The sequence below is a fragment of the Pituophis catenifer genome, unplaced genomic scaffold (assembly GCF_029215685.1).
Source record: "Pituophis catenifer annectens isolate HBS135680 unplaced genomic scaffold, rPitCat1.0.hap2 SCAF_3, whole genome shotgun sequence".
NCBI lineage: Eukaryota > Metazoa > Chordata > Lepidosauria > Squamata > Colubridae > Pituophis > Pituophis catenifer.
The window spans coordinates 116,255,727-116,281,475 of record NW_027256883.1 but is presented as its reverse complement, the minus strand read 5'-3'; the positions used below and the strand labels follow the sequence as shown (position 1 = coordinate 116,281,475).

The following is a 25,749-nucleotide window of genomic DNA, read 5'->3' as shown; positions in this document are numbered from 1 at the left end:
TCCTGAAATTCAGTTACCTTCCTTGGGTAGTTGTATAATAATAATAAAAAAAAAATAAGAAAGAACATAGTAAAAACAGTTTTTTTTTCCACTGTTCACAATTAATTGAATAGCTAGAGGGCCAAAGGACCGAGCTATGAGGAAACAAACAGAGCAAACTAAAGTTCTACTGCTATGTGTGGTCGTCCTGTCATAATTAATTAAAAAAAAAAACTGGAAAACTTGGCTTAAAAATTCCAAGCTTAAGCTTGTAGGGAAAGATAAAAAAAGATACCATATTTCAAAGAGAATTAAAATCCCTAAAGGAGAGGATTTTTACTAGAAAGTTTAAGGCCCTTATGGGAAGGGAAGAGGGAATTCTCATTTTTTTCCCAACAGATAAATATATCTAGCTAGCGCTGAAATGTGTGGCTGATCAGAACTGTAACCTACCCAAATAGTGCTTATGTTGGTAGCCATATAAGCATGCTGGCTATAAAACAGGATTTCTTAAATTGATGAACTCTTTAAATTATTCTGCTAGGAAAATCTGAAGAAACCTCTCTGGATTACACTGTGATCCCTGCCATAAATCATCTTATTTTAAAGAACGCACTAAAGACTTTAAAAAATAAAATAGGAAAATATTGCAAGAATGCAGCAGGAAAAATCCAAATTTTGTTCATTTAGTGCAGAAACATATCTGCAGTAAACTTAGCCCTTTTGGCTAAAACTGCAAACATACTTCTAAACATATTCCTAATCATTTTTAAGCAGTTCAGAAAGTTTCCCAAGTAGCTATTTTTAAATAGGCAAAATAGCACACATCAGACTTGTTGACATTGCCACTATCAAGCATGATTGTTATTGATTAGCTAATCGCCATAGGGACAAAAGCAATCACTTAAGCTTGCAGTCATATTCATACAGGTATTCAATATACTAAGGGCAGTTAGTTTATATTGTAATGAGGAATCTCTTCCTCCAAATCCTACACCTTCACAGGAAGAATAACCAGCTGCTTTGATCAGTATGTAGTTGTTGGATGATTCAATGATCCAAGGTGGTCTCCCTTTACTGCTTCTATTGCTCAGATAGGGAATCTCAAAAAGGGATAATCAAAGACAACTGTCTTCTGTAGCACTTGCTTCACAATATAGTATAGTAAAGAAAAGAAAAGCTGTTGTGGAGAAAACAGTGAGATTTGTTAAAGCTGGGCGGAAAGTTGAGAGGGGCACTAAATGGACAAGTTGCTGCTTCAGAATTATTCTCATCTCCTTCAGAGCTCATAGCATTACTGTAAATGGATATGAATCACATCAGATCTTAGTCACAGAGGATGTATATTACCTGTTCAGGCTCTTATTTCTCTTTGGGATTTCTTACATATACCCATGATCTCTGAACTTCAGGAATGAGAGATGTAACATTTAATGACAGGACTGTCACTTTTCCAAAATAGCTTGCTTGTGAAAATGTGGCAGTAAGGCAACGTCTCAAAGCTGCCAATAGTTGATCCATTAAAAAGTCACAGTGCAATTTATTGATTAAAACAGCTACTTTATATATTTAAGTAAATATAAATACTTATAGAATTCACCATAACAGAAGTTAAAAATTCACATTCTTTCCCACCAACTTGGGACCAATGTACCTTCCCCCTAGACAGATAAATCTTTTCAGAATGCTATATTTGATCTGCATCTAGGGCTAAACAATTTCTTGGATAGGTCATAAAGCAAGTTTTTTTTGCACCTGATGTTTGCTTATACAAAACCATTTTTTCACATAAAAAGAAATGTGATTATATTTAGTGGACATGCACTAGCAAGCTATATAGTTTGTACATTACACCAAAAATACTGAACAAAACTGAATAAGCATGATACATCTTCCCCATCCCACCCCCAACCCAGCTTGGACTTATTAATTGTCATGGCACAAACTGGTAAAAAAATTCAGGAACCTCTAACATTGAACCGAGTACTATAAACCATTTTCTTTCAGTATGATCATCAGATCTTTTGAATTAGTAGGCATATTCTCAGCTTTGAATTGCAGTAATTGATTTTTTGACTTTTACACTAGATCATAATTTTAAGACGAATAACCATAAGAAGTTGGTAAATGTTGAAGTTAATCCCCTACAAGTCCACACTTTTCTGTAACATTTCCTTTCTTAGCATATTCAAAACTCAAGAGTACTGGGGAACATTTCAGTGAAAAGAAGGGTGTTTTTTTTTTAACATCAGGCATACAGAAGGATAAGTCTTCTGCTATGTCATGGATGATAACTGATTTACAGAAATTTAGATGCTACGATATGTAAGTATAGTTTTGATCCTATCAAAATTAAAGATCATTACAATCCACATTGCATTTACTTATATCACAAGTGCCAAGTATAATTGACGTGGGAAAGTTTGTTCAAAGAAATTTGTCAACATTTGCATCATTGATTACTATTTTTAAGTAGCATCAGTACAAATCAGTACATTTTCCTCCTTTTTTCTAGGAATGTTAATATGATTGTAGCATCATCAGGAACTGTGATGAATAAAATTTGGAACTTGTCTCAGAAATGTACGCTCATTCTGTAAAGTCTTTTCCCAGAGCTAGTTCTATGTCACTCTTTAAACTGCAATTAAGCAATGCAACAGTATTAGAGTTAGTACTCTCTTAGCTATAATGTGAAGTTGGAAAGAATAATTTACCTTTAATATGATGAAAACAGGAAAAGGAGTAGCTTGCATTCCCATGGACACTGGGAATGAAGACAATGTTGTATATGGGGTGGCTTTTTTATTTACAAAGCAGAATGACATTACAGGGCATTGCATAAGAATTCAGATACCGCTGTGAACAATCTATCTTTTCTTCCAGCCCGTTATTTATTTAGCATCTGAATTAGTTATTTATTAGCAGACCTATTCTTAATCATATATAACTAACAGAATTATCCTATCTTTGTTCGTCAATGTACATAAAGGTGCTAGTGAGTCTGCTCATCTAAAGCCTTCCAACATTCCATGTTCCGAAGAAATTTTGCTGCCACTAACTTCACGCACATGAACCAAGAGCCACCAAAATGAAAAGAACACATACGACAGTAACAATGGAATGTTCTGATCACTCAGTTCTTCAGAAAGAAAAATATAAGTTAAATATCACACAAAATACTGTCTAAAGATACTCATTGGGGAATCCAAGTCTATGTGCAGTTGTCCATGATGCAGAGGATGGTACTTCAACTTAAAGCAAAGATATAAAAGCAATTATTGTTCCAACTCAAAGCCTTTTTATAAGGCTTATTTGTGTTCCTTCGTTGGTGCATAGTAGAGCTCCATCGGCTTATTCACTTTCCAGTACTTTTCACTGACCAACTCCAAGGAAAAAGAACCGTTTAATACCTAGAGCGGGAGCCAAAAATAGGGCCAAAGTTAAAAATAGAAAAGTGTTATTGCCATTTGAAAATGAATAACAAAAGAACAACCAATAACTAGAAAATTACCAAACACTGACAAATCACAGCTGGTCAACAACATTCGCTCCTGTCTATGAATAGCCTAATATAAACCAGATGTTTCAGTTCCAAAGGAAAAGCAGCTGCACAGCAAATGAGGGTGTTATAGTATATTTCCATAAAAAAGGCTACAGATCTTTTTAAATATGTCCTTCCCATTGTAAAATAGAGCTCGGTGCTTTAGTAAACAGTATGATCGTTTATAGTAAGCACGCTTGAAATTTCTGCACTCTGCCATCAAGGTAAATAAAGCTACTTTGTTCAAATACAGCAATGTCAAAAGCCACTCCAGCTTTGCAAACTGAAATTAAAAAAAATTATACCAATTCTGATCTTTGAACACTAAATATGACAGAAGAGCAAATATCTTTAGATTTTCAAACATTTAACATTTTGAAAAAAATCTATCAACATTTAAATTTTTGGGTTTAAGTAATAACAAAGCTTTTAGCTGTCTGTATTTTTGTCCAGTATCTTTCATCAAGAACACCTTGTCAATCACAATCAAAAACTATTTACATTTCCCCATCAAATATGCTAGCAATATCACGGGACATAGTCCTGGTTGCTTGTTAAAAGCATGGAATGAAATCACAGTAACACAACTGCCTGGTATAGGAGTCAGTAAGTAGAACATGACAACAGCAATTAATATCAGCATCATGAGCTCAGGTACAGATAGTTATCAAGATATGACAGGCCATTTAATGAACATTTGAAGTTACAAGAGACCCCTCCTACAAAAACTACATTCAAAGTTATGATGGGGCAGTGACCCTATGATCATTCACCTTACTTGACAGCACCCTGTCTCACTCCCTATTCCACCCCACCAGAACCCTGTAGCACTTGGGCCTGTTCCCACACGCTCATCATGTACAACACTCTCCAAATCTCATGTGGAAGGAGGACAGGCCATGTATCCCCAGGATGCACAGCAGTGATCCAAATGTGGCCGCCATTTTGTCCCACCCACTTGTGGTAATTATAATTACAAATGGGCAGGACATAATTGTGCATATAGTACTGCATCCAGCACATATTTAGTAACACCTAAACACTTTTTATTCAAACACCTAAATAGACTGAACTCTAAGTGCAGGCCTAGCTCCCAAAATTACTTGCTACTAACAATGCACAATTCTATTCAGTGGATCAAATAGCTCTTTTCAACTAGATCAAGAACAGATGGCTAAGTTTAATGTAGACCATATACTGGTTCATTTAAGTTTACACTAAAAGCCTCAAATCCTTTAAGATTGATATAATGTGTATGGGAGGCTAGGTCTAATTTAGTTCTTTTAAGTATACAATTCAATAACGAATAAATATATCAGACAGCTAGATTCCCTACAATATCCTTTTTATTATATGCTCCCACAATTTGTGAGTTTCACCACAGTGAACACTAATTCTGAAAAAATGAGGGTGTGTCATGTAGTAGGCCAGTCAGTAGGGAGCTGCAGCCATTAAAGACTGCAGACTCTTTTTTAGGCACTGTAAAAACAGCAGTTAGTTTCCAGGATGTTGGAAGAAGCACACTTTATATTTAAATCGTGCCCAAAATTAAAAGACCGTTCATCCTTCTTATACATCATGTAAGAGATCAAAATCCCAGATATACAAATAGAAGTTTCCTAGTATATTCATAGGTTAGCCATATTAGTAAGAGTTTTATGGAATCTTAAAGACTAATCCATTTATTATAATAATCACATAAACTTTTGTACAGTCAACTTCCTCAAATGCGTGGAGTCCAGGCAACAAGCAGCTATTGTAGGAGGTGGAAGGAGAAGAGGGAATAGTGAGAAGGGAATGGAGAGGCAAGAGAGTGACTATTAACAAAGCAGAAGCTTAAATGAAACACAACCTTGCACTGAAAAATAGTGTAAAATCCTATACTATAAGAAATCTTGGTTTATTCTGAGAGTATTAGTATTAAATCTTTTGGTTCAACTGGTGCAGGATAAAATGTGTCTTTAAAATTGCTTTGTTCAAGAATAATTATCTTGGGCACAATGATAAGAATATTTTCAGAGTCTGAAATTATTCCATTGCCATTTTTAGTGTTCATGTATCAGTGAATTGCATGCCTCTCCTCTCAAAAAATAAAAAAATAAAAAAAAATGTTTCTGCTTCGTTAATGGTCAACATCTCTCACAATTCTTCATTTCCCTTCTTTTTTAATTTTTTTTTTAATTTTTTAATTTGATTTATATGCCGCCCTTCTCCGAAGACTCAGGGCGGCTTACAATGCGTTAAGCAATAGCCTTCATACTTTTGTATATTTTATATAAAGTCAGCTTATTTCCCCCACAATCTGGGTCCTTTGCCCACCTGACAAGAATACATTTTGCCCTTTTTGCCAGGACTCTACTCCCTTCTGTTGAAACAGGACTGTTCTTTGCAAAGGCTTATGAGATAATAAATGGTAAGGCTTTAATGTACAACAAAGCACTTGGTTGTTTGCATTATATTTTTGGAAATTCCTCCCTCTACATGTTTACCTTTCATGGTAGGGGATAAATAATTCTGCTGGGTTTGTATAAGAAAGTGAGATGAACAGGAAAGGCTCAGAAACAAATCAACAATGGTCTGAAACTAGATTTTCCTCACCTCTTTTTAGAAACATATGCACACGTGTGCTTTTTTCCCTCTTAGTTCATATTGTAATGCATACATGTTACCACAAGTGAAATTAAACAGAAAAAAAAAATCCTTTTCAGAAAATTTCCACAGAGGCTTAAATCTGGATATATAGATCATACCTTTTAGACACATTGTCAACATCACACATCCTGACAGCATACCCTATTTACTCTGCCTCTGTATGTTTAGCCCTGGGCATAATGACATTCTAAATAGAATTCAAATTTATTTTGAAACAATGCCTTTTCCCAACTGCATTTTTGCTCAGTTACTCACGGTGAATTGGCCATTAGCTGTAGCAATATAAATTGTGTATTGCTTCTCACTGGCTGTTTCAAGATTCATCTGATTAGACTCTCCTTTGCTCCGAAGTTCTTCTAAGGCTAGCCTCACAGCTAGGTACTTGGACAAGTGATCAACAGTGGCATTGCCTGAGGTCTTAATATACCTGTACAAAAGCAAAGATGGTTTATGTGCCTACAGGTTACAAGAAGGAAGACTGACAGATATAGAAAGGCTTGCAAGGAAAACAATCCCACAGATATGTAAAAGCAATCCAGTATTTTCTATTGTTTATTCTATATGAAGTCATTCAGAGCCTACCATATTCAGTATTCCTTCTAAAATAAAAATGAACCATTGCTTACCTTGTCTGTGCACTGTCATCATTTTCCATAAGCGTAGGATGGGGTCTGAAAACTAATTCTATTTCACTTGCACCATCCAATACTGGGTCTATGGCAACTGTTGTATTGTTATTGTCAAGTTCAAGCCCAGAATCATCAGAGGTTTTGGTCCTTTTGTTACTTGGTCCAGCCTCCTGATTACTGTGGGTTGAAGCATTACTACAATGCGAACTGTCACCATTGTCTTCTGCTCCGCTGCCATTCTCTATTTGTTGCTTCTTTCCTCTCTGTAATCTAGTTAGAAAAATCAAGAAACAATCCAAATTCTTTAATTTCAGAGTCTTTGTGTCAACTAGCAAATTTTGCCCAATCCATGCTATGATTATTTTTTCACTAAATACACATATCCAACATACAACCCATCACCCACCATTTAGTCTATATAATATAGATACTATGCTACATAATATAAAAAACTGCCCAACATCTGTACATAATATTCAGCATTCTAGTTCTACTGCTGTTTTGAATTCAGTTCTGAAATGTAATAACAATGTGTCCTATTATGGATGCACAGTTGTGAAATTCTCTGTTAATAATCAACAACTTCCAGATGAATTAAAACTATATCAAAGCTGATTCTCTAAATTATAAAATACTTGGGGGGGGGGGAAGCAGTAAGTCAGCTCATAATGTAGAAAAGAACAAGTGTGGAAGCTGATGCCAAGGTAGCATATACAATCAACCCTGTTTTTCCTTTTATTTGTGCAGGCATATTAAAAGGATATAGATATAAGGGCTACAACAGCTTTTAATATATGATACACTTAAAGACTAGTTGGCTAAGATTCAAAACATATTACCTTAAATTATTAAGAAATTGTAGTATTTCCCCCATAAAGGAGGGTGTTTTTCAATTCAGTAAAAAGAAAATGTGGATTAATGATTGATTCTAAAGCACACAGAGATAGAATAAAATAATTTTTCAAATTTGGGAGAGGGCTATGTAAAATACATCAAATAGATCTCCCATGAATGTAAGTGGTAAGAAAAATACAATAGTTTCATGAAATAGCTGTTTAACTTCAAGGAGATAAGCAGCAGGCAAATAAATTCTATAGCTGTAGTTTTAAAACAGTAGTAGAATTAATCCTGAATACCAATGCATTACATTCTTTTTCTGCCATGAGGAAATTCATTATGTAAAATAATTCACATATTACAAATATATTTAATATTTATAGTATTTAGTAAAACTGTCATTTGAAATATAGATTTTGAACAAAAATTAGGATATGGATAGATATAATGTTGCTGGATACAATGAAGCACTGGAATTTAGGCTGTTGTCAATTTTGCATGATCCACAGTTTACAAATTAAAGAAAAAAAAAGCAGGAATTTATTTAAAAATGTAAACTTTTCAATTATTTCAAATAAATATACATTTGACACTACCCAATATAGATTCAGAGCACTGATCTATTCAATCCAGTAATGTGTATTTCGAATAGAAGTGATTATCTAGCTTTCTGGTACGCAACATTTTCTTTCTATTCTTTTTTATGTTGGGGTCTGAAGACGGAGATTGATCGTCATGCAAATAAGCATGCGGACAATCATTCAACTAGAGAACACCGTATATACATCTTTTCACTGCATATAATTTTTTACCTGTTCAAGGCTTGGATTTTCAGGCCCTCCTCAATGCTGTGGCTCAAAGCTTGTTGATTATTGTGCTTGCTGATCCTTGCTAAAACTCTCTCCTGGTGAGCCTCATATTCATCTCGACTTGGGTAAATTTTACTGATAAGGGCATCAAAATTTGGATCCGGCCTCAAAGATCTTTTGGAAACAAGCTTTTTACGACAAGTAGGGCATTCTTTGTTTCTGAGAATAAAAAAAAAAAGAATTCAAAAAATATGTTTTTACCTAATTCAAAAAAATTGTATAATTATTGCATTGTTGGCATATCTTTGCCATTTCTTTTGAAATACTTAACTATTAGTCAGACTGGCAACAGTTATTTTTTAATTTTGCACATCTCAGAATCTGAATCCTTGAAGGTTAACAAATTTGTTACACTCATACTGACATTATAAGGTTTGTACATAATTGACAAAGACATAGCAGTTAAAAAGCATGAGGCAGTACAGACTTCAATAGAGTGATTTGATCAATCCTCACTGACCTTCATTGCTTAGTCCTGTACATTATTTGATGACAACTTTAACAGTACAAGGAACCTCAAATTCTTTATCTATACACTTTTTCAAAGGCTGAAAAAAAGTAAATCATTACTTGGAGTCAGTGTAATATACTGGATGCAAATCTTGATTTGAACTCCAAATTGAAGTACCTGCTTGGATATAAGATGCTCCGGATGACCTTGGATCAGGTATTGCTCCAGCAAACCTATCTCACAAGCCGAAAAGGAAAATATTTGTGGCTCAGGGCTGAAATGAAGGGTCTTTGGTGCTCTCCGAGCTTGGTTTTCTTGCAAATGCTTCATTACCCAAGCTAGGTAACATCATCAGTGCTGATGATGTTAACTAGTTTGGCTAATGAAACGTCTGCAAGAAAACCAAGCTTGGAGTGCACCAAGGACCTCCATCTCACAAGAATAAGTAGGATAGCAAAAAATACTCATCCCATCCTGATTGCAAATTCTTTATAACCTTCGTTGGGTCTCAAATGTGGCCAGCCACATATAATAGGTGATAGAAGACAATTTCAGAGGAGAAAGAAGACAAAAATATTTTTATAGGTCCTTTGTGGTAGAGCTGTGACAGCAACAAGCAGACAATAGACACCCTTCTGAAGTCAGTAAAATGAGGATCCAGATTTTTGGGAGCAATACGCTGACTCTGTAAACAGCTTAGAGGGGGCTATAAAGCACTATTAAGAGATATATTAGTCATATTGCTATAATCCCATATATCATTAAATGTTGGCAGCAATCTGCTTTTCCCCCCCTTTCCTATCCACCCCCCCTTCTTGTTGAAATAAGAAGCACCTAGGTTTTTTTATAATTACTCTTAAAATTTCCACGCCAAATCACATGCTCCAGCATGGGGCAAAAAACAGTGACCTTATCCATATCTGAAACATTTGTGCATCACTGGCTGTATCCCATGAGGTTTCAACTCCAAAAAACCTTTTGAATCACTGGTTTACACTATGAACAGAATTCCAAGATATAATTCAGTACTGTAACAGTGGTGATGTATTGTTGTTGTTTTGGTCACCGACTTACCCACTTCTAAGGGCTGTGATAATGCAATCAGCACAAAATCGATGTAGACATTCCTTAGTAGTCATGGTATTTTTCAGCATATCCAAACAAATGGGACACATTAGCTCACTGTGGAGACTTCGGGGTGACACCACTATCTCCAGGCCATCTGTTATAGCTTCCTAACAATCAAAATAGTGTTTTCAAGAAATTATTTCCTTGCTCCATTGAAATTAATATTTACAAATGCTACATTTTTATTACTCTTATAATTGCATTACTTTTCTTAGTACCTAATTTCTTTTAGTACAAACTATTTGTGGTGTGGAAGATCACATTCAATACAATGATACAAGCTACATACCACTATATAAAGATGGAGAAGAAAGTAACTATAGTACCTGAGGTGTTCTTTGAAGTTCATATAAGCTGAGTTCCCATGTTTTGCTCAATGGTTGTGTGCCATTTGTCTGTACAGCCTGAGACATGGCTAAAAAAAAATAGAATCATCATCATCAACATCATCATCATCATCATCATCATTTTATCCGACTTTTTTTATATAAATAAAATTCAAGATGGCAAATATCCCCAATATTCCTGCTTATTTTTCCCCACAAGCCTGTGAGGTAAGTTGGGCCTAGAGAGAAAGACCAGCCCAAAATCACCAGGCAGTTTTCATAATTTTAATAAGTCATGTAGATTGGATAGATTGGACATAAGCATAAGAATAATCCTGCTAGAGCAGGATAAGATCCATTCTTATAGTGATTAATGAAATACCTCTAGGGTGCACTCCCAAGTAGGAGACAGATACCACCACAGTTCACCTAAAATTGGTATTTGGAATCAAACTGCCTCCACACAGATAATGATGGGTTATCAAGCTTATACTGGTTTTTAGCTAACTTCTTTTCCATGAATCTAGTCAATCGCTTTTGAAGGCATTCAAGTTAGTGCCCATTACCATGTTTTGTGGTGGTTGATTCCATTATTTGGTTAATTATACAAAGTGTGAAGTACTATACTTCTCTTTGTCCCTTCCAAAACTCCTTTCAAGTTTCACTTAGTTCAATTAGTTTCCTTGGATGACTATAGGATGGTGACGGCTAACCTTTTTGCCATCACATGCCAAAAGCAGGGGGAGCGCGGGGGGGTCGCGCGCGCACGTGCCCACACCCATAATTCTATGAGCCCCACTCCGTGCATGTGTGCATGACGCCCCCGTGCTTCCTCCGCTTTTGGCATGCGATGGCACGGTGGGTCCAGTAGGCCCATTTTTCACCCTCCTCAGGCTCCAGAGCCTTTCTCGGAGCCTGGGGAGGGCGAAAACGGTCTCCCCCCCCCCGAAGGCCCTCTGGAGGCTGGAAATGGCCTGTTTGCCGACTTCCAGGGGGTCCAGAAGGCCCAAAAATCAGCTGGCCAGCACGCGCATATGCACTGGAGCTGAGCTCATGTGCCTACTGATATGGCTCTGCGTGCCACCTGTGGCACACATGCCATAGGTTCACCATCACAGCTATAGGACATTAAGTTTTCAAACAGTGTGAAAAATTTCTCTCTACTTCTACACTATCAATCAGACAAGTCAAACACAAGGCCTGTGGGCTGGATCCAGCCCGTGATGGGCCCAGAGATGGCAAGAGGCTGGCTGCCACCACCCTGGTGTGCATACAGGGGTTCTGCAGCCCACGCAAGTGGGTCCCAGCGCTGCGACTGCTGGCCCGGCCTTCCAAGCAGCAGGGAAGCAGAGGTGGGGGTGGGTGCAAAGGGACTTAATTCAGCCTGCTGGACACACAGGGCAGCCACACACTCACCATTTGTTTTTGTTTGCCCACAGCCGCCACAGCTGGGTTGGGGCAGGTGGCTGCCCGAATTGCGTGCCTCCCCCCACACCTCTGCCTGTCCCACCATTTGTTTTTGTTTATCTGCACTCACCACAGCTGGGATAGGGCAGGCGACTGCGTGGCCACCTGGCAGGCAAAACTGCATGCCTCCTCCTGTGCCTATGCCACCTGCTGCCGGTGCTGCCACCATGGGACCTGGCCCCCGCCATCCAAACCTCCTCCTCCAGCTCTGCTACACACATGAGATGAGCTTCCTACCTGCTGCCCCACCCATGATGGCGCCAGCGAATGGGAGGGGTGGAGAGCTCCCATCCTCAAGAGGCAGCCGGGACTCCCTCCCCACTCTTCCCCACCAGATTCCCTTCACATTCCTTTCTATTAAATATATTTGTACAACAGGACAAACTATTGTTGTATTCTAAGTTCAAGGAAGACTAGGACTAAGGCTTCCATCGCTGGGTTGCAAAAATCTGGGTGCCTTCTAGATAAGGGGTTCCCACACAAGACTGTAAAGCGGTCCCAGTCCCTGGCCTGTTTGGAATAGGGCCGTGCAAGCAAGCAAAGCATCATCTGCACATGTGCGGGATTTTGGTAGCACACAAAACTACCTCCATCCCTGATCCATGAAAAAACTGTCTTCCACAAAACTGGTATCTGGTGTCAAAAAGGTTGGGGACCACCACTCTAGATGGCAAAAGATATAGATTCTTCTCTTTGTTGTCACCACATGGCCTTCTTGATTTCCTCATGCCAAGAGGCTTGTTCTGAGGTCCCACTGCTTCTTATAGTTGAAACTCTTGGGACTGTTTTTGAGTTTTATTTTAACAAAACATAGAACACCCAAGCCACTTTTAGTTTTGTTCTATTGCACCAGCCTGATGGAACTTTAAGAATGAATGTTTTGTTTCAAGTTTGGAAAAAACACACTTTCCATTTCATGGTCACCCCAAACTTAAATAATATATTAACTGAAATACACAGACTGGTTAATACAATACCAAGCCTAAGTAAGCCAATCCTGCCATACCATAGGTATAATTAATACATGACTCTAACACATTTTTCCACTGTCCCTTTATTTTTAGAAGCAGATATTTTTGGTTCTTTTAAGTATGATGCTTTCCAGATGTGAAATCTTCAACTACAAGAATTCCCCATCAGCATAGTTACTGTTGAGAATTTTGAGTCAAACCTCCATATGTAGGATGGAATTGAGGTTGGAGACTATTTTATTGTTTGTCACAAACTATTATTAAGTATGTTACTGTTAGCCACAAGACTCTTATTATAAACCTCATGAAGAAGGAGGGACAATATTTTAGGATTTATATTTAGTTTTTCTAAAAACTAGAAAAATTAAAATCACATTGATTTTCCACATTTCAGGTATTCAAGCAGCAAAATGGGTGCATTTCTCTATAGTCCCAAATTAGAACAAAAAATTCCAACTCTGTCTTCTTCATTGATATCATGATATCACCATAGTTTTTGTAGTCCTAAGGTAAGATCGCAACATAAAATGCTAGAGGTCAAAAATGATTGTCTATCCTTGAAATGATACTTTAATTTTCACAATGGATGAATGGCGCCAAAGATGATGAAGTTATTAGCAATGGCTAAAACTCAACTTCGTTACTTTTATATGATAATATATACTAGCCACTTATACAACAACAAACCTATCTAATCAACAAAATCCAAAATCAAAGTTTCATTTTTTTTCCACCTCAAAAGTTGAAAAGCAGTTTCCAAGTAGAAACAAAAGTAATTGCATTCTTTTCTTTAATCAAAGCAGTCCATTTAGCCATTTCTGCTAACTCTATCAACTTTTGCAGCCATTTGTCTGTTGTGGGAATCAAAGTATCCTTCCATTTTTGTGCAAAAAGTATTCTTGTGCTATCAACATATACATTATAGCATCAAAAGTCCAAAAAATTTTCAATAGATTCATTTAAAAATCTTCTGTATTAAGATGTGAATCCTACTCCAATATTTCTTTGCTTTCTCACATGTCCATCATAAATGATAAAAACTTCCTTCTTTACATTTACATTTCCAACATTCATTTGAATGGATGAGAAGAGAAATGTCTTCAAGGAAAAAGCAAAGAAAGTCCAGTTGCCTCTTGAAAAAGCACCTTTTGGATGTTCAAGCATTATATTATATTCAAAGTTCTTTGCCCTTACAAATGATACAATCAATGAGTATACTCACTGTCCAAGTTCAATTCCAATAATACAGGTGAAACTCTGAAAATTAGAATATCGTGCAAAAGTTCATTTATTTCAGTAATGCAACTTAAAGGGTGAAACTAATATATGAGATAGACTCATTACATGCAAAGTTCAAGCCTTGATTTGTCATAATTTTGATGATTATGGCTTACAGCTCACGAAAACCCCAAATTCACAATCTCAGAAAATTAGATTACATGAAATCAATAAAACAAGGATTGTACATAGAACAATATCGGACCTCTGAAAAGTATAAGCATGCATATGTACTCAGTACTTGGTTTGGGCCCCCTTTGCATCAATTACTGCCTCAATGCGGCGTGGCATGGATGCTATCAGCCTGTGGCACTGCTGAGGTGTTATGGAAGACCAGGATGCTTCAATAGCGTCATTCAGCACTTCTGCATTGTTCGATCTCATCTCTCTCATCTTTCTCTTGGCAAAGCCCCATAGATTCTCTATGGGGTTCAGGTCAGGCGAGTTTGCTGGCCAATCAAGCACAGTAATCCCATGGTCATTGAACCAGGTTTTGGTACTTTTGGCAGTGTGGGCAGGTGCACGTCCTGCTGGAAAATGAAGTCAGCATCCCCATAAAGATCATCTGCGGAAGGAAGCATGAAGTGCTCCAAAATCTCCTGGTAGACGGCTGCGTTGACCCTGGACTTAATGAAGCACAGTGGACCAACACCAGCAGATGACATGGCTCCCCAAATCAACACAGACTGTGGAAACTTCACACTGGACTTGAAGCATCTTGCAGTGTATGCCTCTCCATTCTTCCTCCAGACTCTGGGTCCTTGGTTTCCAAATGAGATGCAAAAGTTGCTCTCATCAGAAAAGAGGACTTTGGACCATTGACCAGTTCTTTTTGTCTTTAGCCCAGGTAAGATGCTTCTGATGTTGTTTGTTGTTCAGGAGCGGCTTGACAAGAGGAATACGACATTTCCAGGATCCGTCTGTGTGTGGTGGCTCTTGATGCACTGACTCCAGCCTCAGTCCACTCCTTGTGAAAGTCCCCAACACTTTTGAATGGCCTTTTCCTGACAATCCTCTCCAGGCTGCGGTCATCCCTGCTGCTTGTGCACCTTTTTCTTCCACACTTTTTCCCTTCCACATAACTTTCTATTCATGTGCTTTGATACAGCACTTTGGGAACATCCAACTTCTTTTGCAATTACCTTTTGAGGGTTTCTCTCCTTATGGAGGGTGTCAATGATGGTTTTCTGCACAACTGACAGGTCAGCAGTCTTTCCCATGATTGTGATTCCTACTGAACCAGACTGAGAGACCATTTAAAGGCTCAGGAACCCTTTGCAGGTGTTATGGCTTACTTAGCTGATTAGAGTGAGACACTTTGAGCCTAGAATATTGAACCTTTTCACAATATTCTAATTTTCTGAGATTGTGAATGTGGGGTTTTCATGAGCTGTAAGCCATAATCATCAAAATTATGACAAATCAAGGCTTGAATTATCTCGCTTTGCATGTAATGAGTCTATCTCATATATTAGTTTCACCTTTTAAGTTGCATTACTGAAATAAATGAACTTTTGCATGATATTCTAATTTTTCGAGTTTCACCTGTAATTTATAAACCTTAGCAATGTGTTCATAACTATCACACAGTAAGATTTCCAATTCATTCTTCACAAAATCAAATATATAGCTTTTTTGTGTGTGTAGTTTAAATCTTTCTTTCAATTGTAAATATGTAAATCAATGGCAAACACATCCTTCTGACTTCAACTTCTCTTTAGATTTGAGAAGGGAGACTCCCAAGGAGGCATCTTTGCAGAGAATCTTAGTTTATATTTATTCCAAACTCTTAGGATGGCACATCAAACGAAGTGATTATTAAAATCAACATTTACTTTAATCTTATCATACCATGAATAGCCATCCAAATCTTAATTCATGGTCCTCTAGCTCAAGTAACTTCTTATTTAGAGTCATCCACTGTTTCAGTCAGACCAAACAACAGGCATGAAACTACAATTTCAAATCTGATAAGCCCAAGCTTCCTCTTTCCTTAGCATCTTGCAATATTTTATATCTAATTCTTGTTTTCTTCCCTTGTCATATAAACTTAAGAGATGTCCATCTGCCATAGTTTAAATGAAGTATCAGTTACAAGTACTGGTAAAGTCTGAAACAAAAAGAGCATCTTTGGTAAAATATTCAGAGAAATTCAACCCAATAAAGATAGTTGCAATTTGTCCCATCTTAATAAGTTTTTAAAATATCATTCCAAAGAGGCACAAAGTTATTTTGTGACACCCAGCTGTACATCTCCACCCCAGGCCACCCCAACGATGCCCTTGAAGTGATGTCCCAGTGCCTGGAGGCCGTGCGGACCTGGATGGGGAGAAACAGGCTCCGACTCAACCCTTCCAAGACCGAGTGGCTGTGGCTTCCGGTGTCCCGATATAGCCAGCTGGTGCCATCGCTGGTTATTGGGGGCGAATCACTGGCCCCCATGGAGAGGACTCGCAACTTGGGCGCCCTCCTGGATGCACGGCTGTCTTTAGAAGAGCATATGATTACATTACATTACAATGATAACGCATTGTAAGCCGCCCTGAGTCTCCAGAGAAGGGCGGCATATAAATCAAATTAAAAAAAATAAAAAAAAAATATGATGGCCGTGGCCAGGGGGGCTTTTTATCAGGTTCACCTGATACGCCAGTTGCGTCCCTTTCTGGATCAGGACTCCCTACGCACGGTCACTCAGGCGCTCATCACCTCCCGCCTGGACTACTGCAATGCTCTCTACATGGGGCTCCCCCTGGGGTGCACCCGGAGGCTCCAGCTGGTCCAGAATGCGGCCGCGCGGGGGATTATGGGAGCAACGGGCGCTCCCATGTGACACCTCTCCTGCGCGAGCTGCACTGGCTCCTGGTGGTCTTCCAGGTGCGCTTCAAGGTGTTGGTGACCACCTTTAAAGCGCTCCATGGCTTAGGGCCGGGGTATCTACGAGACTGCCTTCTGCCACCAATAGCCTCCCACCGGCCAGTACGCTCGCACAGAGAGGGCCTCCTCAGGGTGCCGTCCGCCAGACAATGTCGGCTGGCGACCCCCAGGGGGAGAGCCTTCTCTGTGGGGGCGCCCGCCCTCTGGAACAACCTCCCCCCAGAGATACGCACAATACCAGACCTCCGGACTTTTCGTCGGGCCCTGAAAACTTATTTATTTCACCTAGCCGGGCTTGCTTGATCCCACTGTTTTGGTTAAATTGAATTGATTTTAATTGGGTTGTTTTAAATTGTGGCCAAAAATATTTCATTATTTTTTAAACTGTTTTTAAATTTTGTATGTTCTGTTTTATTCTGGCTGTTCACCGCCCTGAGTCCTGCTGGAGAAGGGCAGTATACAAATTTAAATAAATAAATAAATAAATAAATAAATAAATAAATAAATAAATAAATAAATAAATAAATTTTGAAAGTTTTGTATTTGCCAATATAACCCCCAGGTATTTTACATTTTTCTCTACCTTAAACTCAATTTTTTAGTCAATATTTCACTATATTGAGAGGTCATATTCTTAACAAGCATTGTTGTTTTCTGTTTATTTATTTGAAAATCTGCTAAAGCTCCAAACATTTAATTTCTTCATCAAATATTCTATATTAATTTTCAGGTCTTGTAAAAGTATAATTAAATCATCAGCAAATGCTCTCAACTTCCTTTTTGATATTTATGTCTGTTATTTTCTCATCTTGCCTAATATCCATATTCAAACTTCCAACACCAATATAAACAGCACGGTAGATAAGAGGCTTTCTTACCTCGTACCCTTTTGAATTTCACATCATTTATTTAAATTTCTATCAATAATCTTTGCTTGTTGTGATGTATAAACTGCTTTGATCCCTTGAATAAATTTTCCCCCAAAGTCCCTATCTTCCAAAACTTTAAACATAAAAACCCAATTTAAGATGTCAAAAGCGCTCTCTGCATCCAAAAACATTAAAGCTGCCTGTTTCTCATTATGGTACTGTAGGTATTCAATAATGTTCAAAATAGTTTTCACATTGCCTCTTAACTGTCTCTTTGACAAAAACCAGATTGATCTTTATGAATATATGTCTGTAAAACCTTCCTCAATCTTTCTGCCAACAGTCAAAAATAATCCAGTTTCAAATTCTTTTTTCCTAAACCTCATACCTTAACTACAATGTACTCACAAAACTATAGTAATATTTATAATGTAACAGATTAACACTTTAATTTATTTATTAGGACACACTTTTTGTTACCAAAAGCAGATACTGAACATTTAAAGAGGCAGTCCTTTGACAAATCCACATTATAACAAACCCAAGAGCATTAATTCATTCAGTTTACAAGATGATACAAATAAAGCAAACAAACTTTCCAAAATATTCTTTATTATTATTAACAGGAAAAAGCTTTTGAATCAAGAACATTCCTATCACCAATGAGAAAGGGCAAAAGATTCAGAATTGTATGACAATAACAGTGGCCAAACAGGAGCTTCTGAAATTTGGCAAGTATGAGACAAAGGAGTCAGGCTGATTTACTGAATCACAATAAATGTAGGTAGCCTGTTTGTAATGTAGCTTGTTTGATCCCACCTTATTACAGTACGTAAACTCATCCGCTATCTAGTATTCACAGGCGTGCTACCTTTGAATATGAAGGTTCAGTTCAGCCATCAACAGCAACTCTCTATGGCAGGATAAATATTAGACTCAGCTAAAGAGGAAAATTTATTTATTTATTTATTTTATTTTGTCGCATTTCTATGCCGCCCAAGGGACTCTGGGCGGCTTACAACAAAGAATAAAACAATGCGAACAATCCCATAAAAATGTTAAAAAGAAAAACATTTAAAACATTAAAAACTTTAAAAATGTTAAAACACATGTACTCCAATTTGTGGCCGGGTCTCACAAGATCATTATAACGAGATCAACGGCCCCAGGCCTGCCAGAAGAGCCAGGTCTTCACCGTTTTGCGGAAGGCCAATAGGGTGGGGGGGTCCGGACATCAGGAGGTAATTGGTTCCAGAGAGCCGGGGCAGCCACAGAGAAGGCCCTCCCCTGCGAGCCCGCCAGCCGACATTGTTTAGCTGACGGGACCCAGAGGAGACCAACTCTGTGGGATCTTACCGGTCACTGGGAGCTATGTGGTAGAAGGCGGTCACGAAGATAGCCTGGCCCTGAGCCATATAGGGCTTTAAAGGTAATGACCAACACCTTGAATTGCACCCGGAGACCAATAGGGAGCCAGTGCAGCTCGCGGAGAATTGGTGTAATGTGGGTGTATCTAGGCGCACCCACTATAACTCGCGCATTCTGGACCAACTGTAGTCTCCAAACACTTTTCAAGAGTAGCCTCATGTAGAGCGCGTTGCATAATCCAACCCTGAGGTGACAAGGGCATGAGTGACTGTGAGGAGAGCCTCCTGATCCAAGTAAGGTCACAATTGGTGCACCAGACGAACCTGTGCAAAGGTCCCCTTAGCTACAGCTGTCAGATGTTGTTCCAGTCTCAGCTGTGAGTCTAGAAGAACAACCAAATTGCGAGCCCGTTCTGAGGGGGGCACTTTCTCACCCCCCAGAACCAAGGATGGACAATCGACAGTCTTTAGGGGGCAATACCCAGAGCCATTCGGTCTTGTCTGGGTTAAGTCTGAGCCTGTTGACTCCCATCCAGATCCTCACGGCACATCACATCTACTGCCTCACTGAACTGATGAGGGGTGGAGATATACAGCTGGGTATCATCAGCATATTGCTGATATCCCACCCCATGTCATTGGATGATTTCACCCAGTGGTTTCATGTAGATGTTAAATAGGAGGGGAGAGAGGACCAAGCCCTGAGGCACCCCGCAGACGAGGGGCCTAGGGGTCGACCTCTGTCCTCCTACCAGCACCGACTGTGATCGACCAGAGAGATAGGAGGCAAACCACCGCAACACGGTGCCTCCCACTCCTAGCTCCCTTAGTCGCCCCAGAAGGATACCATGGTCAATGGTATCGAAAGCCGCTAAGAGATCAAGTAGCACCAAGATAGAGGAATGACCCCTGTCTCGGGCTCGCCAGAAATCATCCATCAGCGTGACCAAGGCAGTTTCCGTGCTATAGCCAGGTCTGAAACTGGACTGAAAAGGGTCCAGATAATCCGTTTCATCCAATGACCGCAGGAGCTGAAGTGCCACCACCTTCTCTACAACCTTTCCCACAAAGGATAGGTTGGAGACTGGACGAAAGTTTTTTTAATTCTGCTGGGTCCAGGGAAGGCTTCTTGAGGAGGGGCCTTACAACTGCTTCCTTTAAGGGCTGCGGGAAGGAACCCTCCCTCAAGGACGCATTAACTAAAGCCTGGAGCCAGCCTCGTGTCATCTACCTGATGGCTGAAACCAGCCAGGAGGGCACGGGTCCAACAAACAAGTGGAGGAACTCATCGCCCTTACAGCCTTGTCCACTTCCTCAGGAGTCACTGGCTCAAACTCCTCCCACACAATAGGACTAAGACCCACCCGTCATCTCGGTCGGTATTGCCCAATCAGAATCCAGGTCCATCCGAATCTGAGCGATTTTATCTGACAGAAACTGTACAAATTCCTCAGCTCTACCCTGCAAGGGCTCCTCTGTTCCCCCAACCTTAAGGAGGGAGCGAGTTACCCTAAATAGGGCAGTTGGGCGAGAATCAGCAGATGCAATAAGTGCAGAAAAATGTGAACATTTTGCTGCCCGTATCGCCACTAAGTAAGTCCTAACAAAGGCTCTTAAAAGTGTTCAGTCGGATTCGGATTTACTGGTCCTCCAGCGTCGCTCTAGACGTCTCTTCTGGCACTTCATCTCCCGGAGCTCCTCAGTGAACCAGGGAGCTTTCCTGGATCCTGGAAAAGATTCTCAATGTATGAAAAAACATTTCAGACATGTCAATTGCTGTATAAACCAATGTTGGAGACCAAGAGAGCAATGCTATTTTGTTCACATTCCTTTCTTTCTGCATTTTTTTTTTTCCTGCAAGCCCATGACATATTTTTGCTTTAACTATTTTATTTGACTAATCAGAATAGGAACATTAAAAAGTGGAATATAACTGACTTATATGGACTATTTTACAACCATTTACTTTGCCCCATAGCGGTAATCAAAATTCTAATTTTTCCCATTTAGGATACTTTCCATGCTTCACAGAATCCAGAATCTAAGCCACAAAGTAGTGTATGTACGTATGTACTTATTTGTCATTTCTAAAGGCATCCACAGGTTGCATTTATTTTGTGTATTTGATATTTAATATGTATACATGTATACATATTAATACAATAATTCACATTCCTTTTTTATGCACTTACATAGTTATAATCATACTTCTATAAACAAGAACTTACAAGTATAAAATTTTACACTTTCAGCATTTATTACTTTGCATATAATAGACTTCAATAAACATTTTCAATCAAAATCACAGTATAAAAATATTTGACTTTTCTTAGTTAATTCTAAAGGGATGATCATTCATCACTTCAACTTCAGTGTGAACTTCTATTTTTTTTTTCTTTCATTCAATCATGTCCAATTCTCATAGCTACGTAGACAAGTCCTTGTAGCTTTTTTGAAAGGTTTTTCAGAAGCGGCTTGCCATTGTCTCTTTGTAAGGCTGAGAGAAAATGACTGGCCAAAGGTCATCCAGCTGCTTCATGGACAAGATGGGATTAGAACTCATGATCTCCCAGTTTCTAACCTACTGTCTTAAATACTGCATCAAACTGGCTCTTCGACTTCTATTAGAGCACTTAATTTCTTTGATTGCTTCTTTGCCTAATATAAAATAGGCTAAATGAATTATTTTCTATTTTTAATTTAAAATACTTTTTTGGATAAGTAATTTTTCAGCAGATAATTTTCTTTGGAAGCAAACAAATATTTAAAACACACTATATCTTGATTCCAAATTAAGACTCAAGGCCACCTTCTGTATGTCTAACCTTGAATTTTAGAGAGAGTTATCAACTTTCTGAAAAGTCTACCAGCTGCAAATATTCCTTATTTGGGATATAGACTCTGTAGACCAGTGGTTCTCAACCTGTGGGTCGGGACCCCTTTGGGGGTCGAATGACCCTTTCACAGGGGTTGCCTAAGACCATCAGAAAACACATATTTTCGATGGTTTTAGGAATAATTTTATGGTTGGGGGTCACCACAAAATGATGAACTGTATTAAAGGGTCATGGCATTAGGAAGGTTGAGAAACACTGCTGTAGACTCTGACTGAAACAAGCATACATAAAATTGTGATTCCTATGTAGGTAATACGCAGGCTCTGTGGAACACAGACTATTAATACATTAAATTCTTGTGATGGTGGCAAATATCTGTAGCTCGGGTATAGGATGAGGGAGAGGTTTGTTCTCTTAGCCTGGTAAGGAAACGTTTGGAAACCAACCCACAAGCTAGGAGAACAAATCTCCAACCACATTAAATTCTATCTAAATAAAATTTATGAAATCTTTTTTTTTTACAACATTGTTTTTAACCATTAAAGCATACTGATCAATTATCAATCAAATATTATCTAAATGTTACCATTTTACCATAGATTAACCTATGACAAACTCAACAAATATTCAGTGAAACTAATACTATCGTAAACATAAGTATCTTTAAAGCTCATCATTTAACCACACTTTTAATTTTACAATTTTAAATGTTGGAATATTGCTGGAATGGCATGGTTGCGCAGCAGTTAAAACACTAGACTTGTCAGCTGGAAAGCCAGCATCCTGGGTTTGAGACCTTAGTGCCACGTGACCGGGTAAGGTCCCATCCTCATCCCAGGTCCTATCAACCTAGCACTTCAAAAGCATACATATACGAGTAAATAGGTGCCAATTTGGTCAGAAAGTAACAGCCCTCTCTGATGTCGTGCTGGCCACATGACCAAGGAAAGTCTTTGCTGGCTCAATGGCCTTGAAATGAAGATGAGCACTGCCCCCTATAGTTGGCAACAACTAGAGGAGAAAAATCCACAGGGATCCCTTTACCTTTTTTAAATGTTGGAAACTGAACAACAGAATTCCCATCTTATTTGGTTTAAACTTAAAGCAGTGAGTTTTACTATTTTGAACAAATCAAAAAAGTCAAGTTATGCCTTTAAAAAAAGAGAAGTATCACAAAGTGATTGTACTCTTTTGGCAAGCTACAAACACCCAACCAGCCTCGTCATACCTACAAAAAGCAGTATCTCTGGTCAATCCTGACAATTTTTGAAAGCTCAGAGAGTTCAAAGTCCACAAGAGAAATGTTTTTAAAAATACAGGTAGTCCTCGCCTTACAACAATTCATTTAGTGACAGTTCAAAGTTACAATGTCACTGAAAAAAAGTGACTTATGACCGTTTTTCACATTTACAACCATTGCAGCATCCCCATGGTCATATGATGAAAATTCAGATGCTCAGCAACTGACTCATATTCATGACAGGAGATGTGTCCAGGAGTCATGTGATGACCTTCTGCAACCTTCTGAGAAGCAAACTCAACGGGGAAATCAGTTTCACTTAACAACCATGTTACTAATTTGCCAACCGCAGCAATTCACTTAACAATAGCAGCAAGAAAAATGGGGACAAAACACACTTAACAAATGTTTCACTTAGCAAACAGAAATGTCGGGTTCAATTGTGGTCGTCAGTTGAGGGCTGCCCGTAAAGCAACACCTAGCAACCAAAGCTCTTTCAAAGGGACTAAGCTACTGCATATTGTTACACATATCTCTCATCAAAATACAAGTCTGTCTTAACTTAGTATTTAGTGTTAATGGGTAGGTATATACATATGCGTGTTTATTATGCACTCTAGAAAGGCTGCAGAGAAGAGCAACCAAGATGATTAGTGGACTAGAGGCTAAAACATACAATGAACGGTTGCAGGAACTGGGCATGGCTAGTTTAGTGAAGAGAAAGACCAGGGGAGACATGATAGCAGGGTTCCAATATTTGCGGGGCTGCCTCAGAGAGGAGGGAGTCAAGCTATTTTCCAAAGCGCCCGAAGGCCAGACAAGGAATAATGGATGGAAACTGATCAAGGAGAGATTCAACCTAGAAATAAGAAGAAATTTTCTGACAGTGACCAACGGAACAGCTTGCCTTCATCACTGGACGCTAAAGAGAGACTGGACTGCCATGGTGTAGGCAGAGTCTCCTGCTTGGGCAGGGGTTGGACTAGATGACCTACAAGGTCCCTTCCAACTCTGGTAATCTGTTATAAAATATCTATGTGTGTGTTATGTATGTGTACACTTTGGAGAGCAGGCCAGAGAATTTCATTTTTAATTTTTGCCAGAGTCCCACAGGGGAAAAAACACCGAGAATAAAGCTTATCTTATTTAACTTTCACTTTCCCTAACGAAAGGACGGTGGCAACAAGTAGCCCACTTGCACTTCTTCTATGTAAGAAAAGAGCTTGTCCGCCGGCGAGCCACACACACAAACGCAAACCTTTTCCTTAAAGGTTCGAGGACCCAACGCTTTGGCAAGAGAAAGCAGTTGGGCGAATGCACACATGCAATCGCCATTTGTTCCCGCTAACCCTGGCCGGGGCCATCCGGGGGGCCGGAGCGATTCCGACCGCCTTAGGCTACGCGTAGGTAGGTGAAGGCAGCCGGAGCAGCGGAGACAGGTTACCCACCGCGGCTGACATCTTGACTGCCCCCTTCCAGAGCGCCGACTGTCTTTCTCAGCCTGAAAAGGGGGATGTCTGAAAAGGAAGGGGGGGCGGTAGAAAGGGGAGGCGCGTCCCACTGAGCGCCCCAGTAACGACTTCTCCGCGCGGGGGAGGGAGGGGGCGCGAGATTTTCAGCCCCGAAAGGGGAACCAGGCGGAGGCTTTTGTAGCCGGGGGAGCCTCCCTTTCCAGCCGCGTCCCGCTCTCCTCGTCAGCTGAGCTAGCCCAGCCAGAGCCCCGCCGCCCCGTCCCCTTTTTACTCACCGGCCCCGTTGCTGGCGAGGTCTCGGAGGCCGGCCCGCTCCCGGCCGCGCGCCTGGTTCTCCTGCCCGTCGTGGTCGCCGTCACCGCCCCCGCCGTCGGCGCCCCCGCCCCCTACTCCCCCCCCCGCAGCCAGGGCTGAGGCGCGTCGACCGCCGTTCGCCCCAGCCCCCCCTTCCTCGCTAAGCAACCCAATATGGCGAGCAGCGGCAAACAGTGGCTGCAAAGGACGCTGGGAAAAAACAAGCGGGGAGAGTATTCAGGCCACGTCAGAAACGGAGTGGGCGGCGACGTTCGGGGAAACTCCGCCCGTTGCCCACGCCCCTCTCGGCTCTCTTAATTTAATTTAATTTAATTTATATGCCGCCCCTCTCCAAAGACTCAGGGCGGCTCTCTTGTCCTGAACTTCTTTGCGGGACTGGCGGTGGTTGGTGTGGGATTCCGTTGCTGTATCCTAGGCCTGGGCAGTTCAACGGTCGTTTGCCTTCCTGCTGTATTGTTCACTTCTCAAAATCACCTATTCCTTCTTCCAAAATTACTTCTTTTACAACTTCCTCAACTTTGATTCCCCTTACCTTCTACTTTCTGTAACTTCTTTCTTCTTACTTTCTATTACTGCTCACTCTACCTACCCTAGCTGTTCTAAATCCTTTAAATTTCACTGTCTACCCTAACCCCCCCCAACCCTCC

The 25,749-nt window shown here is 39.8% G+C and overlaps 1 protein-coding gene across 1 annotated transcript; it reads right to left on the bottom strand.

Moving 5' to 3' along the window:
- Positions 1-1,518: 1,518 nt before the first annotated feature.
- RNF2 (ring finger protein 2) lies at positions 1,519-25,140 on the bottom strand. The gene is made up of 7 exons (XM_070940955.1): positions 25,063-25,140; positions 10,413-10,501; positions 10,033-10,193; positions 8,451-8,666; positions 6,799-7,071; positions 6,428-6,599; positions 1,519-3,389 (listed from the first exon to the last, which is right to left on the bottom strand). The coding sequence occupies exons 2-7, from the start codon at positions 10,497-10,499 to the stop codon at positions 3,288-3,290; spliced, it is 1,011 nt and encodes a 336-aa protein (XP_070797056.1). The 5' UTR covers positions 10,500-10,501; positions 25,063-25,140; the 3' UTR covers positions 1,519-3,287.
- Positions 25,141-25,749: the final 609 nt, after the last annotated feature.

What these genes read in the sequence shown, in the direction of transcription:
- RNF2 (XM_070940955.1), bottom strand. Translation starts at nt 10,499, where the DNA reads ATGTCTCAGGCTGTACAGACAAATGGCACACAACCATTGAGCAAAACA. An exon ending in ATCACAGCCCTTAGAAGTGG is followed by an intron (nt 8,667 to 10,032) that starts GTAAGTCGGTGA and finishes TTTTATTCTCAG; the next exon opens with AAACAAAGAATGCCCTACTT. An exon ending in CAGCTAATGGCCAATTCACC is followed by an intron (nt 3,390 to 6,427) that starts GTGAGTAACTGA and finishes CTCCCGCTCTAG; the next exon opens with GTATTAAACGGTTCTTTTTC.